Source organism: Scomber japonicus, chromosome 16 (assembly GCF_027409825.1).
Source record: "Scomber japonicus isolate fScoJap1 chromosome 16, fScoJap1.pri, whole genome shotgun sequence".
Classification (NCBI taxonomy): Eukaryota; Metazoa; Chordata; class Actinopteri; order Scombriformes; family Scombridae; genus Scomber; species Scomber japonicus.
Genome location: NC_070593.1, coordinates 12388906 through 12406490, shown reverse-complemented (window position 1 = coordinate 12406490; position 17585 = coordinate 12388906). Strand labels below are relative to the sequence as shown.

General features: G+C 39.3%; 1 protein-coding gene across 1 annotated transcript; it reads left to right on the top strand.

Moving 5' to 3' along the window:
- Window positions 1–1236: 1236 nt before the first annotated feature.
- Window positions 1237–6106, top strand: si:ch211-266g18.9 (transforming growth factor-beta receptor-associated protein 1). Its single transcript, XM_053335906.1, has 11 exons — window positions 1237–1924; window positions 2119–2313; window positions 2497–2651; window positions 3517–3599; window positions 3769–4116; window positions 4283–4340; window positions 4422–4565; window positions 4758–4892; window positions 4975–5125; window positions 5210–5631; window positions 5769–6106. The coding sequence occupies exons 1-11, from the start codon at window positions 1237–1239 to the stop codon at window positions 5910–5912; spliced, it is 2523 nt and encodes an 840-aa protein (XP_053191881.1). The 3' UTR covers window positions 5913–6106.
- The last annotated feature ends 11479 nt before the right edge of the window (window positions 6107–17585 follow it).

Genomic DNA, 17585 nt, shown 5'->3' with positions numbered 1-17585 from the left:
GTTGTAAACATATTAGAGTTATAGTAAATCAATCAATCAGTCAGTCGACAGGAAATTCATCTAAAACTATTTTGATGATTGAATTATCATTTCAGTCATCAAAATCCTAAACATTCAGGAGTGTATACTTTTCTTTTTGTCTATTTTCTGACATGCTATATAAGAATAACCATGAGAGCAATGCATTACTAATTAGTAAAACTAATCAGCCCTAAACACATTTCCCTCAAATACAGGTTTCACTTTAAATATATTTCTCCTGAATGCTATTATAAGCTATGTTGGTTATGATTGCCTAAATGAAAAATGTGTTCATACTGAGGAAACAAAAGATGGTGCACGATGTATGATGTTCACATGTGAAATACTTAACACGCTTAAGGTTGCTCCAATAAAGATGTTACTAAAATGGAAGTGCATATTACCTCATTCTAGGCCTGCTGTTGCTCATCCTTATTATTCTGCTCCATCCAGAAGAGGAGTCTGCATAAGTAATTTCATATAAAATTCCCTGATGAGGAGAGCAGACACAAAGTTCAGTGTGACAAATATAGCTGTGATGGTAGGTTTGAAAAGCAGTTCATTTTTATGACTGTACTGTACCCTCTCGCAATCATGCTGTAAAACAAACCTCTGGTGTGTTTATGTTGCCTCTTGACCTCATCACACCCTTCTCACTGAGATTGTAAACAAACTAAGGACGACCATACATGGTTTGATCAACAGATCACTTGCTTGTCTACTTGTCCATTATCCACTGACCAAAGCTGCATTTTGGTCCCCACATGAGCCAAGAACACAAGTGACCGTAACTGTGGGCGCCTCAAAATATCCGTCTTCTTCACCATACCTATTGTTTTGATACTTGTAAAAGAGTTTTCTTTCGAGGCTGCTGAATGAGTTGTGTAAGTGTCCTCACATGGCAGGATGAGCGGTGTAAAATGCTGACATAGATTTCCTGTCAGGATACAGTCACATGGGGAGGTGAAACTACTTTACACTTCACAGGCTTGTGAAGGAATCAAAGAGGCACAGCACCAAGGTAGGGACGTCTTGTTTTATAGATTTCACAGAAGAGGCTCTATTGCTCATTTACGCAATATCTTTTTGTAAGGTTGTTGGTTTTTTTACGGTGAAAAGTATTTCTACTGATTGACTTCCTCTCTTCTTATTAGTGAACTATTACTTAAGCAACACTTGACTTGAACTGCACAATCAAAGGCTGGCATTTCTGCAATGGCTTTTAAAGCCTTCACACAAACAGATGTCTATGTAAAGCAAGCAGCTCCTAAAGAAAAGGACAAATCCAGCATCCACTGCCTTGAGTGCTATGACCGAAATGTGTATATAGGGACCAAAGATGCAACAGTCCAGCACCTCATTCTTTCCAGTAGCACAAATGGACACCTGGGTCCTGGCCAGAGCAAAACCAGAGAAGGTAGGACAAGAAAACTAGGCTCAAGCAACCCAGTGGCCCACCTGAGGGCAGTCCCACTTTTCAACCATCTGCTGGTCCTGTGGGACCGGAGTGTTACTGCCCTTAACATGTTCTCCTTAGAGCCTGTTTCAGGTCTGAAAAAGATCCAGTATGTTTCTTTGTTTGAGATATGCCAATCACAACTCACAGCTCAGTCTGCAAGTGTGGAGATGGTGACTTCCTCAAGCCGCAGGAAATTGATCCGGATCCACGTGGTGGGAGTGGACAGGTGGGAGGTTGTGAAGGAAGTCCCTCTCTTCCAGGACCCTTTAGCCTTGGCTATAGATGGCACAACTCTATGTGTAGCTACTACTGACAAGTATCTCCTGTGTGATATAAAAACTGGGAGCAATGAGGAGCTCTTTCCTCACAATCACAGCAGGCAGCATATCATTGTTACCTCGGTGGGACAAGGGGAATTCCTTCTCAATGGGCCTGAATCTTTGGGTAAGAGCTGCCAAAATGTTTATGGCGCAAGTTGTTCTACAGACTGTTAAGTACAGGCATGTAAATGTGTCATTATATGCTTCTTTTCCAAATCAGCTATATAGTTAATCATCTCATATCTCTCCTCCATATAGCCATCTAGCCAGAGGACATTTGTTTAGCCAAGATATCATTTCTCTATCCTTATCCCTCAGGCATGTTTGTGATGAAGATCGGGATATGCCAGCGCCCTCCCCTGCAGTGGCCTCAGGAGGTGCTGGCAGCTGGAGTATGTTTCCCTTACATCCTAACCCTACAGCCCCAAGTGTTGTCTGTCTACAGCATATTAGATCAGCAACACAAACAGACTGTGAGTCTCAGCGGAGCGAAAGGTCTGCTCTCCACATCAGGTAAACTGTGCAACATTAATTCAATGCTTAATCCTGGCAGATTGTAGACCAATAGCCTGCCAAATGGTAGTTTTGGTTTAGAGGATGTAGCCTTGTCTGTCTCTGTTTGCACTGATTCAGTCATTCTTGCACTTACTGTTCCTAGAGTGTTTCTGAAAACCGAAAATGCAAATCTCCCCTCAGATGGTGTGTTAGTATTCACAGAAAGAGGCATTTTCAGTCTGTGCCTGGTGCCGTTGGACGAGCAGATCCAGACACTTGTAGGGCACGAGAGGTTTGAGGAGGCCTTATTGCTGTTGGACGGAGTTCAAAGTCGTCATCCACTTGAGTCATATCAGGTGAAATGCAATTTATGGACACACAGCTAGAAGCAAATGTGTCCCTGCTCTTAAATCTAAGTCTCCAAACAAATAGGCTGTGTTTTTCTTCTTAAATTGTTCAAATCAAAATGTCTGACGATAACTAAACGATAATTAAATGACAGACACATGTATTTCTCCTTTCTTAACCACAATTTACCTACCTTTACAATTTGACCAATTTTCTGTGATTGAAAATCAATTTTGATGCTCCAATTTAGTATTTGAGCTTGGTAATAGCTAATGAAGAAAAAAGTAACACGGATTAACTCGTCCTGTTTAAGATAATTAGCCTAGATGTGTATAAAGAGTCAAAAAGTTGCATAAAAGTACAATTTTACAGCTTATAGGATGTAGCTGTAAGACGATGTTGTCGTAGCATTTTTTTGTATACGTGGCAGTATTCAGAGCTGCTTTAATTAGACATGTTATAGATTAATACATACCAATGCTTTGTATATATTATGCATGCATTACAAACCCAGCTGGCTGCCAGCTGTTTAATTAAATATTTATCCGCAATAATATTTAACTACATTCCTGTGAGCAGCTATTGTAGGTGTATTCCAGTTGGTTGAATGCATCTAAGGGCAGCAGATGGTGTCTGAGATTTTGTGTAAGCTGCACCATATCGCAGGTTACAGGTTAAAGGTCATGGTGTTAGAATTAATTCACTAATGAGTAATAATTTGTTTGGTTATTTGCTTTTTGAATATCCTGAACTGTAACAGATTTGAGAGTACTCGCACAGTCTTATGCCTCAACAATTTCAGTTCACATATTCATGCATTAAATATGTTAATGCCATGTGTGCCTGGTGTAAGAGAATATTTTTTACTGGCAGGAGCTGCAGAAGGCCATAACTTGCCTGGCTGGATTTGTTCATTTTTACCAGGAGGGTTTTTCCGAGGCCAGGGATCTATTCATGTGAGAATGAAACCAAACCTACATGTCATTCCAAATTCAAAACATGCTAAATAAATCCAAGCCAACAGCGCAGTAATAGTATGTGGATTTTGTGAATAGTGTGTCTTTTCTGCTGACTTGTGTACACTGAAGTTTAACACAGATCAATACTCATTACCAATTTGAACAGTAAAGGTGAACTGGACCCCAGAGAAATCATCCGTCTCTACCCTAACATGCAGTCATGTGTCAGTGGGGACTTTCAATCCCAACTTGATCAAATGAACAAGAGCAGAGATCTCCAGGTGCTCTGGCAAGAGGACAGAAGCACATTTTATCATTACCTGGCCTTCCTGGGAGATTTTCTCAGAGCAGTCCGGGACATGGAACAAGGCCTGAAGTGCAGTGAAGAGGTTGACTGCGCCCTCCTGAGGCTGTACACAGAACAGACAGACAGTGAAAATCTGCAGCAGCTTGTGGCATTTCCCAATGCTTGCAGTCTGGACTACTGTGTTCCTGTTCTGGAGCAACACAACAGGTAAAACATAAATAATGTGTTGCAGAAGTAAAAGGCAATCTATAGGCAACCACACTTACAAATCTGGTAATATGCTTGGTGTGAAACGGCTCCAATTCAGCTTTTGATATAATAATATTTGCTATAATTGCACTTTTTGATTGACTATTTGTTGTTTCATTCACAGATTTTTTGCATTAGGCTCCCTCTATCAAAGTCATGGCAAGCAAATCGATGCAATAAAGGTATATTTTCCCCAAGACTTCACACATATATCCAACTACATGTAGATATGTTGTGTATTTTAGCCTGTTTTATCCCTCCAGACATGGGTAAAGATTGCAGAAGGTTTCCATCAAGACCCCTCCTGCTCTGATATCTATGGACACATAGTGTGGACTCTCAGTCAGCTGAAAGACAGATCTGTTGTGTGGACATTTGCGGACTGGACCCTGCACAGAAACCAAGAGGTGTCTGTTTATTTCATGTTCACAACTTAACTGCAGAGGGCAGAGTTGCACAATGCAATGATGTGTTACAGATATAAACAACCTGCAAAAACCTCCCAGTATATTAACTAAATTGCCTCACTTATGAGCCATGTTTTGGTTATTGAGTTCATCATCAAATTACCAATAACAGTTGTCCTTTATTTGAATAAGATGGGTGTCCAGATTTTCACTAAGCGTCCACCAGGTGATCATTTTGTGACGCAAGATGTCCTTGATCTCTTGGAGAAGCATCCCTTGGCACTGCTTCTGTATCTTGAGTTCTTAATTCATGATGTGAACAGTGAGGTGTGTACAGCAACCACTTAATCTTATACCCTGACTCCTTTATTAAATGCATCAAGAAATGATTGCTGTAATCTTCCCCCAGGAGGAGAGACATCACAGCCGTCTGGCCCTTGCATATGTTACTCAGACACTGCAAGAGGAAAAGGAAACAAAGACAGATCTGCAGGCAACCAGAAGGAAGTTGCAGCAGCTGCTATGGGACTCAAAATTCTATGACATCTCGACTGTATATGGTGTGTGGATGTCTTGTGAAAAATGAACCCATGACATAACTATGAATAAATTACAGTCTAGGTATTGTTTTCTTCTCACCATAGAACGAGTCAAGCCAACAACCCTGTTCATTGAGAAAGCCATTCTTCTCGGCAAGACCGGTGAACACTCCCAGTCCCTGCAAGTGCTTGTTCACCAGGGGCGAGACCCCCAGGCTGCAGAGGCCTATTGCTACAAAGCCGCCCAAGGCCAGGACACAAAGTTCAGGAATACCCTACTGCTCACCCTGCTCAAAATTTACCTGAGCTCTGAGGATCTCACCAGCACAGCCGTGGACCTGATCAATAACAACCCTCAGGTCTTTGCTGCAGAGGAGGCCATCCATCTCCTGCCTGAGTCCTGGTCTGTTCAACTGGTCTCCCAGTTCCTGGTTGGATCCCTCAGGGAAACCTTTCACCAGAGGCGGATGAGGAGGCTGCAACAGGCTCTGGTCCAGGCGGAGCTCTTGAGGCACAAGGTCATTTGGGTAAGTTTAATGACATATTCCACATTTTTATAACATTTCATGACTTTTTTACAGCAGTGAACATTGTGTGTATTCTTGTTTTTTTATTTTTCATTTTTTTATGAACCCTATTACCCTTTCACTCTCCACCTTTTCAGATGCAGGCCTCAAAAACAAAGGTCAGAGCGAACAAGGGGCAGGTCTGCAAGGTGTGTAAGAGAGACCTGGTAGAGCCACAGTTTGCCTATAACATGTGTGGTGAGCTGATGCATACCACCTGCACTAAATATTTATCATCATAGAGACTCTGATAGACTGCTCTATCTTCTGTTTATGAGAAAAATATGAGTATATGTGTTTTCGCACCCAAGAGAATCACATTCATTTCTAGCCAGATAAGTGTCTGTTTCCTACCAGATCATTTTTCCAGATTAGACTGTGTCATCAAGGCAACGTCTCTACAAAGATTCAATTCATGGACCTTGGACCAGACATGTTCCCTAATTAGAAAAAAGAAAATACATTGTGTAAATAACTGGTTTTAAAATTCAAAAGAGCAAGCAGTGCACTTTTTCAGGGTGGCATGTCTGTGCCATTTCCTACAGACACTGCAGACAGCAATAGCTATAAAGTGAAATGTGGAGGACACTCTGGGGTACATATTCACCGATCAGACAGTGGTATTTTACATGGAAACCACCTGTGGTCACCGTGATGACCAGAGGGAATTTGACCATCATCCATTGCTTTAGTATATATGCATCCCCGCCATCATGGTTTCCACTGGCTGTGTATATTTGTCTGCATAGAGCTGGAAATAGAATGTCAACAACCGAGGGGCTGCACGTGAGAGACTTTTTTATTCAGCTTGTGCATTAATATACATTTACGACCAGACAGAAATCACAATTACAGGTTTAAAAATGAAAAGTAAACAGGTCAAAGAGAGAGAAAGAGTTTTTGGTCACTTCTCACATCAAATAATTTTAAAAGCATCTAAATGACATGTCTGTGCTGTGTATGGAATATGAATTCAGAGGCATTTTTACCAACATCATCCCCATGTCATTAGGGAACATCACAGATATGCATTCAAAATACCAACACACAAACTCTAGCTATACAATATGGAGATCTTGTAAATAAACTTAAACACATATCATTAAGTTAGATGACACCGGAGCGCAGATGTGTTTGTCTATTTCTGTCGTAATTCAGTCCCTAAGGCTAACCATAAATGCAAGTATTTCTCTCCCCCGATGCATTTTAGGACACGATTTCAGGAGACGCCTAAAGAGCTGGAACATTAACTTGCTAGTTGTGTATTTGGCTGGCCTGCTTGTACTCTAGGTTTTTTGGCCTGGGGTGAGATACTAATTGCAATGTAGATAAATAGTGAATTATGAGCATGTTAGAAGGCACTGTAAAAAGTCGTGATGCCCTTGCCAATGTTTCTGCCTTTTTTCTTTCCTATTGTTCTCACTGAGGGTCTGAGGCCATTTTAGGTTTCATAATGTGGGTGTCATGAAGCCCTTTTAGACTCTGACTAGAATTAAGAGACAATAAGACACTTGACTTAAGCCCTGACTTGACATTTCTCACTTTGAGTGTATAAATTTGGCCTTTGATTCATATAAATAAACTGACTCACGTCCTATAAAGCCCCAAGAAAACAATATTCTTAACATTTCTCTTTCATGTGGTTGCAGGAAAATTGCCACATCCAGTCCTCTGTATCAGCTCCTTATAATTTTGATAATCTAAGTGTTTAATTGTAATCTACTGTTCAGCCATTGTAGCACCAACTTATTTTCTTACTTGTTTTGAGATATGAAGGTGCCTCTCACAGTTTGTATCAACTGACTGTGAGGGTTACTGTGCTGTGACTGGCTGAACTTTGGGCTGTGCCCGATGACCAGTGACCACTGGGTGGACCTTGGCCGGTATTATGTCCACTCCTTTCCTCTCATGGACATCCTCAGGGAGCATTAATGTAGTTTTAAACACTTGAGGTTGTGCTGCACCTCAAAAATGTTTTTCTCATCTTTGATGTTGACCAAGAGCCTTAAGTAACCAAATGGTTAAAATAAGCAGACACCAGGACAAATACACCTTCTCCTAACTAAATTAGAGCTGTAAGACTTGACTGTAAGAAAGTTTGCTTGGTATATTTTAGTGAAAATCTACTTTTCTGATCTGGTGCATTAAGATGCCCCAGTTGTTGTATATAGGAAGCTCAAACAGTAGTTCCTGTTGATGTTAATATAACCCTCTGACAATCTTGAGCTCATTGCGTGAGTAAGGTCTGTGAATGGCTTTGGGGTGCTGGCCAGATGGTTATTTTTCACAGGAGGGGAACAGATTGGATGCAAAAATCCAAACAGTTACAGAGGAGGAAGTACGGTGGATATTCAGACATTGGTCTCCTATTATAAACATCCATGCCACCACATGCAAGGAAGGAAAACAAGAACATTTTCTTCTCATGCTTTTCTAAATTCATGGAAAAATGTGTCTAGACTGTAATTGTTTACATGTTAACATTGTGATGTTTTGTGTGAAGTGTAAAGAAACCATGTATAAGATTTATAGAGCTTCTTTTAACCTGTGTTGAAATCAGTGTCAACCGTGATTCTGGAAACCTTGGGGTCTCAAACAGCTCAAAAACCATCTCAACATTTCATCATCTTGATGACATTACCTAATGTTATTAGAATTGCTAATAAACATGATCTTGAACAGATTAACTGTTTTAAATGTGACTGATGTTTACTTTTTACACAGCACTAGAGCACCCCTCCCAATCCCAAATTGGTCTATTTGGATTCCTGTTATTGGAGTTTTAAAACAGTTTCTAAGATAATTAACAGTGAGTTTGTTGTATCTGGGGTCTAATTGACCGCAAATAATGTCATTGTAAAGGATAATATGTACACTGTCCCAAGTATCAGAGCCAGGAAACATGTCCTATCTGGCACAAACAAGAACCAAATGTTCTGGTCACGGTGACTCTTTTCCTAAGAAATATTTGTCCAATGAAATTATAAATAATGAATCATTTCACAAGCAAACCTATTGTGAACTTAACATCCATCTACTAGAACCCCACAATCATCTTAACTCACAATGTAATACCAATACATAGCATATGAAAGTATATGTCACACTTTTATCACACATATCACACATATCAGAAATGTATCACATATCCCAAAGTATATGTTTCCCACTACAACTTCATATGTTGGTGCTTTATTCCAAATGTTATCACCTTCAACAAAATGTCAAAGATCAGCTTTTGGCAAAGGAAAGAGTAACCACTTCAGTACTTTTATTGGATTTGTGGCCCCAAACAATGAAGAAATAAAGATAAGGGTGTAGATTTGTTCACTTTCAAGTCAATTGTTTATTTAATATCATTAAAAAAATACATGTGAATGTGTTGAAGATTATTGTTTCACCTCTTTGAAACCAACCATGAAAAGACTATGATAATGGATAATGAAAATTGTAGCAGGTACCTCACTAAATAAACCCTACGGGAAACATGAATACACAATACGTCTGTGTGCATCATGCATCATATTTATAGTCGAACCCACAAATTACTGTATCTTGCCCCTTGTGACGCATTTTTCAGTCTCTCAGTGGTTGCTGAGAGACAAGGAGAATCTTAATTTGCAACCCTTTTGGTAGCAATAATGGTAAGGTAGCAGAAAACCTAAACGATAGAACTTTAATTTCCACTTTCCCCAGCAAAACTAATTCTATAGATATAACAAGTATGGGAATAAGTAGCTGAAGAGGATGATCAAAACATATCTTTTTTTAACTCCCAAGGCAACGCTCTCATTTTCAGGGCTTACTACCTTGGGGTTTGGCAGATAGCCACTGGGAGAAATGTGTAGGGTGGCCCACAGGAGACACAGAGGGCAGAGACAGTGACCACAGACACCCACCCTGCCCTGCTGCATGGAGACATGGGTTATATACACCATACTGTAGAGTCAGAGTCAAACCATGGCTAGAGGCCTAATATTGTTCACCTCTTTCAGTGCTGTGACTGTGCTGGTCTTTGAGAAGATATTTTGAGAGAGATGTGAAATATTTTAATTATCTAATATAACCGCCTCTTTCAGAAAAATCATTATTACGGCAAATATAAAATATATTTGCCTTTGGGCAATTAGTTTCCCTGACGTAAATCATATTATTCAAATATGGGTAAAGTGCTTAGATAACGTTCTATTTTCATTGAACTTGCCAGAAATCTCTCAGAAATTTCAAACACAGTTTCACATGTACACAGAAACATCACTTATTTCTCCATATATAGATACATTCCTAAACAACTTAAGCCACATTAGCTTAATGATCTGTACTGTGTATGACTAATGACTCAATTTGGGATGAAGAATGAGGGTCCATTTTGGAAGGCCAGGGTTTTTTGGCAGCCTAAGGTGTTTACGCTGCTCTTTTCTAATGAGTGAATTTCAGGTGGAGAGCTAAGCACTCGGCCCAAGGGGTGTAGTTGAGGTCTGGTTTCAGAATCTGGAGGCTTGTGTCTCATTTCCAGGTCTTGCACCTTTCATCTCTGGACCATTTGGATTTCTGGGAACAGAACCAAAAAGACCTGCTGAGTAATCTAAAAGTTGTGCTGAAACTGCAATCTGGCCTATATGGCCTATGGCTTTGGCACTTTAATTGGTTCATTGTTCCACGCCCATTAGTGTACATAAACTTCATTGTCCGTATGTGGGATGGATTTGGTAGCGTAACATGCCCGCAAAGTTAAATTTGACTGAACTGAGATCATATCACCTTTAATTAAAAATCATTTCAGTTAACACATGAATGAAAGTATCTTAATTAAACTTCATTTTGATTTCTGCTTGGGTGCATCTTAATTCTGATTTAGCAAGCTGCAGGTGATGAAAACTGTACCACAAAATGGTCTGTCCCGTGTGAAACTAACATAATTAAAACTCTGTCGACAGGAGGGCCATGCGTTCTGTACCACAGGGTCCCTGATAGTTTCTGAGCTTTATTGGCGAGACCGTGCCTCATGTGGTGTTTGACATCACTGATTACAGAGCATGTGCCACATTAAGTTACTGTTACTGTACCCTGGGAAAGTGGAGAACGTGGACTCAAGCATAATTAGACATTTAGCGCCAATCCTCCCCACAGATGAACACACCCTTCACACCACAACAGATAGGCCAGGGAGTTAAAAATGTTCCAACGCCCCCCTGATATCAACCACTGGAGTCAAAACGCCCTCCCTCTGCTATCTAGGACTGAACTTACTATAACCCACAAAATAAAGGCCCAGGGGGTCATGAAATCCAATACTAACCCCAAAAGGCCAAATTTCAACTCAGAGCTGAAGCGACTGCAGCAAGAGCCTTTAGTAATCTGTATTTTAGTGATGCAAAACGTCCATGAGCTATCATAAAGTTATATATAACAATCAAAGCTTCAATCACAGTGCAGACAAATTAGAGGTATATCGTTGTTTAGCATAGAATTACAATTCTATTTCTACAGATCGAACATCTCTGCAAGCGTCATACGATGGATATTTCAAGGCTTTCATTAAGTCTTTCATGAACCCTAACCACCATGTGGCGCAAAAGAATAGAACAATCGTCAGCTGACGTGAAGCTGCACGAGATCTCTGCACTTTGTGGTTTCATGCACCAACACATACCCATACTTGAGGGTATTTCAGGAGTGCCCAAGCATCACACTGCCTCTAAGTAAAATGGAAAGAACAATTTTCAAAGATTACTAGATGTTAAAAATACTCATGAAAGGCTAATATTTGTTCTTGAAGGAATTTGTGTTTTTCTCCCCATTTTCTCCTTATTTAAATTCATTTTAAGCCATTAACTTGCTCCGCCCTGCTACTGAGACACTAGATCTATATAGGATGGTTTATTTGCAGTTTATTTGATGTGTTCAGTTAGCTTTCAACATGTGTTCAAACCTTGTGGGTCCAGATTCAGCAGTAAATCAAAGAGTAGTCATCATTGTGGGGACAGCAGGGTGAATCACAGTGTCCTAAATAAAGCTCTCTTGCTTTCCATTGTCTAAACACCAAAACCAACTCTGAGCTGTATAGCATAACAGAGTGTATGCTTAACATGTTGCTTAATGAAGCAACAAAACCATGGCAACAACCACAAGTAAACCATAGTAAGTGTTCTTAAAGTCTATATAAACTGGGGAAAGTGAGTCTGCACACTGTGTTCCAATCCTGAGCCAAAAAGTACATTAAATATTTGTAAATCTTTTGAAATGTATTGCTTTATGCATTATGAAATTTTAAGAATTGTTATAGTAACAATGTTTTTTGTTTGCCTGTATTCTGTAATCTAAAAATCTCTACAGCAAGATTATTGTCTCTTTTGTGTAAATCACAGTGATGTACACAGATGATTTTAGTTACACTGTTTATGAAAATAAATAAGAAAATTGTGATTTAAAAAACAACATGGTCCATATAAAAAGCCTCAGGTGCAAGATGGTTGTGGCTGAAAAACACCTTTTAGCTGTGTGCTTTGAAGATGTGTGTCTCTGTACTTCAGTGTGACTGCACATACCGGTCTTTTTCTATCCCCAGGTGATTACTGACATTTATAGTTTATTGCTGCATTTCATCACAGAGCAAAAAGCTTAAATCGTCTAGAGAAGCTCACCTCGGCTCAACTTCTCTGTGTTGAGGGTGCAAAAGACGACTGATTTCCAAAAGCTGAAGCTTATGCTAAGCTCTCAGTTGGCAGCTTATGTCACACCGGGACAGACTGACGGACTGGAGAGATTCGGGCAGCTTTTTACTCCCAAAAACAGCTCCCCTGTTTATAATGTCAGGTTTTTGGCACATTTCCAACCTTCAATTTTCAGAGGGTGTTTCACTGTCACGAAACCTTAGGAAGATAATAGTGAGGGAAAGTATAGCTTACAGTAGCTGTATGTGTACAGGCATGGAATATAATTAGCTTAATTTCAATGGAGAAAACCACTTGTCTGTGAGGTATAGATGGGATCAAACTCTTCAATCACCAGAGGGGCTTCATGCTGTGTGTGTATATAAAGTGAAAGTAAAGGGCTTTGAAATAAGAGGCTATACATAAACCTAATCTCATTTATGTTGTTAAATCTCTTATTTTAGGTCTCTTATTTCAGGTCTGTTCTGGAGAACAGCAAATGTATGCAATTTACACCGGGTTAACGACAGACAGCAACCCTCTGTCATTTGAAATGCAATGATATACTTAACTACAAAAGTTTTTGTCTCTGTGGGAATTCCTTCATAAACCAAAGCCTCAAGTTGGTTCAACTTCATGCCTGCTCTTGTTCACCAAGAAATATTTAATCTTGATTGAATTGCAAATTTTCAGGATGATTAGCCTGTCAACTGAATAGTGAAATCACAAATGATACTCAATCTGGTATTTTTTCCATAATGATGAAAAAGTAACGCAAGTCAAATGTTTGTTGAATAATTAATTAAAACTCTGTAAACAATATTTTTATTCTAACAATGAATCAAATTTGCTATGTGTAATGGAGAACAAGTCGTCCCAATTAAACATAATCTGTAACTACCCTTTCTGATCTGATGTCCCTATCAACAGTTATCGACATGATGGTATCATTTATCTGTGCCCTCCAAACAAATCACTGCTGAAAAATGCATTTGTTTCCAACGATGTGGCAATGCTATGTTTATGTAAAATTTGGCGAGACACAAAAGCGACTTAGATTAAGGGTAAGATTATCATAATTACTTGGTTAAGGTTATGGGACCTACGTTGTCATGGTTACAATAGCAACCTCATCATTAAGGTTAGGGAATGATCATTGTAGTTGTTAAAAGAAACCAACATTGTAGGTAGGAAACAGGAAAGGAGCAGCAGTTGACCCATCCATCCACCCAGACCTCCTTCATCTGTGGACTGTCATATAATAACATAATCTAACTTCCTCCTTTATTTTCATCATAATTACTATAACCACTAGAGGTTTTTGTCAATTCTGCTTTGAACATTTTAGTGTCTTTTTGGCTCATTGATTTTGTTTTACAGCCGCAGCTTGGTTCACTCTCATCTCTCTCATTTCCGTTGTTTCCAGACATAACAGCTGTTTTCATCCAGAAAAATAAAAATAAAATCCTGGACACTACATGAATTAGTGGCTAGGTGGAGAGCATAGTGGAACATTTAGTAGCTAAAAAGCCTAACTTTCTTCAGAAGTTTATGGAGAGTAAAGCACAGCTAAAAGGAGAGTGAACTTTGGACTTTATAAAGTCATAATAAGTCAACGTATGTTTTGCAGTTTGTTGTGCTCCCCTCAAGTGTCAAAAATGTAAAGCTGCTATGAATGGAATTTGAAAATTCTCCACTTCAGATGCACTGCCACCTCCCACTCCTCATGGGAGTGACCCAGAGAGAGATAGGAATGAGCAGAAAACAATGCATACATGAGGTTTGTCTCATTTTATCCAAAACAAAAACATATGCCATTATGCCATCAAAATGCTTTGAAAGATGATATGAAATATATATTTTTAAACTGCACACAGTGGCTTTAAGAAAATAAAGGAATTGATGCATCTTTAAGTTGTAAAACAAATAATTAGTGGAAATAGAAACAGATGTTTTTGTATAATGAATACATTTTTATGCACTGCCACAGCCAAAGTAGTTACAGCCTGACTTTTGGAAATGGCTAGTTTGACTTTCTGAATGAGATACAGCAGCACGGTGTGTTGGTGAGGCCTGCATGTTTCCATCTTGGGAAAACACATCTGATCAAATGTTCTGTCCCTTTTATTAAACAGCCACTTGAGAAAGCAGCTGCCATTTAAACGCTACTGCAGGAGGTCCAAGGAGGAGTCCACCTGTCTGTCTGGCATTAGATGGGATTCAACCACAGTTTTATTCAACCGCGAGCTGTTGCAATCTGACCAAAATGTGACTAGACCAATGTAAACACAGTAGCAGAAAAAGTGCGCTAATATTAGTACTGTAATTCTCTCCCTTTACCACAGGACCTCAGACTTCCACATTTGGAGATTTTGTTTGAAATACAGAACTGTAAATAGCTGAGAAAAACACCAATTGGAAACTCTTCAAAGTCTCATACATTATGCACACAATTCGGCAGAATTAGCAATTCACGCTGTGCCATCCAGACTTGACTGTCCAGCTGCAACTCTCTGTCACCAGTGAGAAAGACATATACTTAAAAGTCTTAGATGTGCCTTAAAAGCAAAGCCCATGGCCTAGGAAAAAATGGTATTTACAGTAGCTGCATTATGCCGGGAAAAAGGAGATTTGATACAGGAATTATAGACGAGATTAACAGAGGCTCTTTGTCGGGAAAGAAGGTCAGAAACCCAAAATAGTCATCAGGCCTGTCCTAGAAAGATCTTCCAGCAAGCTGTCATTGTAGTTAAACCTATACATGCTGCAACTGAGGGAGAGGGCTCTGGGAAGTGACATTATAATTATTATGTTAAAAGGAAGGGAAAGTTTTACTTGTGGATCAGCCTGGTTAACAGGTCTCCAGCTGTGGTCACTTAAGACAGCTGCAGTGTGCCGAAATTACAGAGCACAATGACTCACACTCTTGCTGTGTTTAAGACCACTTGGCTCTGTTTGGGACGGGACGAGCCCTCACAGTAAAACAGGCTCTCCACAGAGAAACTGTTGGCTCATCAAAATAACAAACTCTTTGTTCTGCTTTGCAACATCGGCCCTGCAGACCACCTGCAAAGCATTTATTATTTCAGCCATTATATATTAATCAATTTTAAGAGTGATGTGAACTTTGCATTAACAAAAAAAGACAGGTGGTGGTTATGAAGTTGTTGAAAAAATAAATCATCTAGACTCCCCAAGAAGTGATTCAGATTTTCACTTATAAAATTATATTTCCATAGCTTTAATCTATGTAATGCAGCTGGCTCACATACATCATTTAACAAAACCCAGACAGGATTCAGCCAATTAGACGCCTCAGCTTTAACTTTTCCACCAAAAGCCTTTGATTAAAAAAAGGCATGTAAATGTTAAAAGCTAGAGAATTACAAATATGCACATTTCTTGTATATCATCCTGAACACTGGAGTTACCCCCTAAAATAGGCTTTTCAACAGCTCATTTCATATAAATGCAGGTCTAATAGCTCCTTTAAAGATTTGCTCAACCGTGACTTTTCTTTCTGAAAAAGGTTGAAATCACTTGTAATTTTTAGGCATCCTGCAGAACTGCAAACACAAACGTTCATTCACTATGTCTCTGTTACATTTTTGAGAAAATGTCCAAATAACCAAACACAACACAGCCAAATTTAGGCTGTGAGGTTTTTGCACTTCAACTTCAACACTTCAACTTGAGATTTGTTTTGTCTAAGTGTCAGGAACAGTCTCAGAGGACTTGTGGCCAGACAAGTTTAATGCTCTATGGTTTTCCTTTTTGTGGGTGTTCAAAAGATACATGGAAGGCAAGAAATACTTGCAAGCTGCCTCAGACAGCTTTCTATTTTCACAATCACAGGCCACATGATACACTGGAGTCACAACTCACAAAGTCACAACATGAGTGTTTTTACATTCAAATTCCACCTTCGGCATGTCTCTTCGAAATACTGTGCAAATATAAAGTCTGGTCCCCTAAACCCTGTAAATAAATAAGGAAAAAAGCCAGCTACCAACATGCAAACCATATGGAATGAACCTTCACTTTGTGTGTCTTCATCGTGATTTATTCTGGGATGTTCTTGTGTCTGTGGATTACCAATAATAAACTCCAAAACATCTGCAGCGAGCCACTTGTCCGAACCATTGTGGCTTTTTTTTCTCCTTAATATTTTCAGATTGCTGGCCAATTGAGTACTTTGGTGTTGTTTGTTGGAAAAATACATGTACACTGTAGACTGTTACATTCTTGGTCACATCTGAGTGTAGTTGACATACAAACTGCTGTATTATACTTTTATAATACTGTGATTTTGTTCAGATTAAAGCATGTGTGATTTGGTATGTCTTTCATGTACAGTTTGACCCACTAGCTTCCATTTTTCACCAATTTCAAACTAGAACTACATACAAGCACCCACCAAAACCAAAAAGAAATATTTTTTTGAACACTAGTTACACTGGGGAGCAATGATTTTACACATGGATCAACACCTTGTTTTTCTCATGCATGTTGTCGTAATACAAATCCCGTCAACGGATTAACATGATTCCAATGATCCACAGGTGGCAGTAATGTGCCAGAAAACACAGAAAAGCACCAACAGAGGCAGCAAAGTAGAAGACGACCGCAAGTAAGCAAACATGGGTATAAACAGGTTTCAAACTTCTAAGAACAGTCTGCTTTGTAAGTGTTGTATGAAGAAAGAAATGTAATAAACACATTTGTTAGACTTTAAACCTGGAATAACTGAATTCTTCGCCACTTGTGGGCAGTGGAAACATGTTGAACACATCATTGACAGTAACACTGAATGTAAACAAGCAACTCCAGAGAGAAATAAAACTCAACATGGTGCCTTTAAGTTCCTTAAAGAACTCCCTAAGAAACTCCTGAACCAACCACAACATGATGTCAATTTCAAATTTAACAATAATGAGGAAGAGCTACTGTGCATTATTATTACTGCTACTAAGTTGTTACTTGAAAGAATATATATTGTTAGCTTATATTCTATAATGTAGAATGACTCCCATTTGGACAAGGTTAGGACTGCCAGAAAAACAAACCTCTAAACCACACCGGATCAAGCCTCAACCTAGGCATTGTTATGGACATACTGTACTGTACTGTAAACTCAAGCTGACTTCCTGTGGCCATGTAAACAGCACGAGCAGTGAATATGAATTGCATGGGCACCAACAAACAATTTAGCTCGCACATTTATTTTGAGACAGACATGGCTGCACCCAAATATAGTGTGCC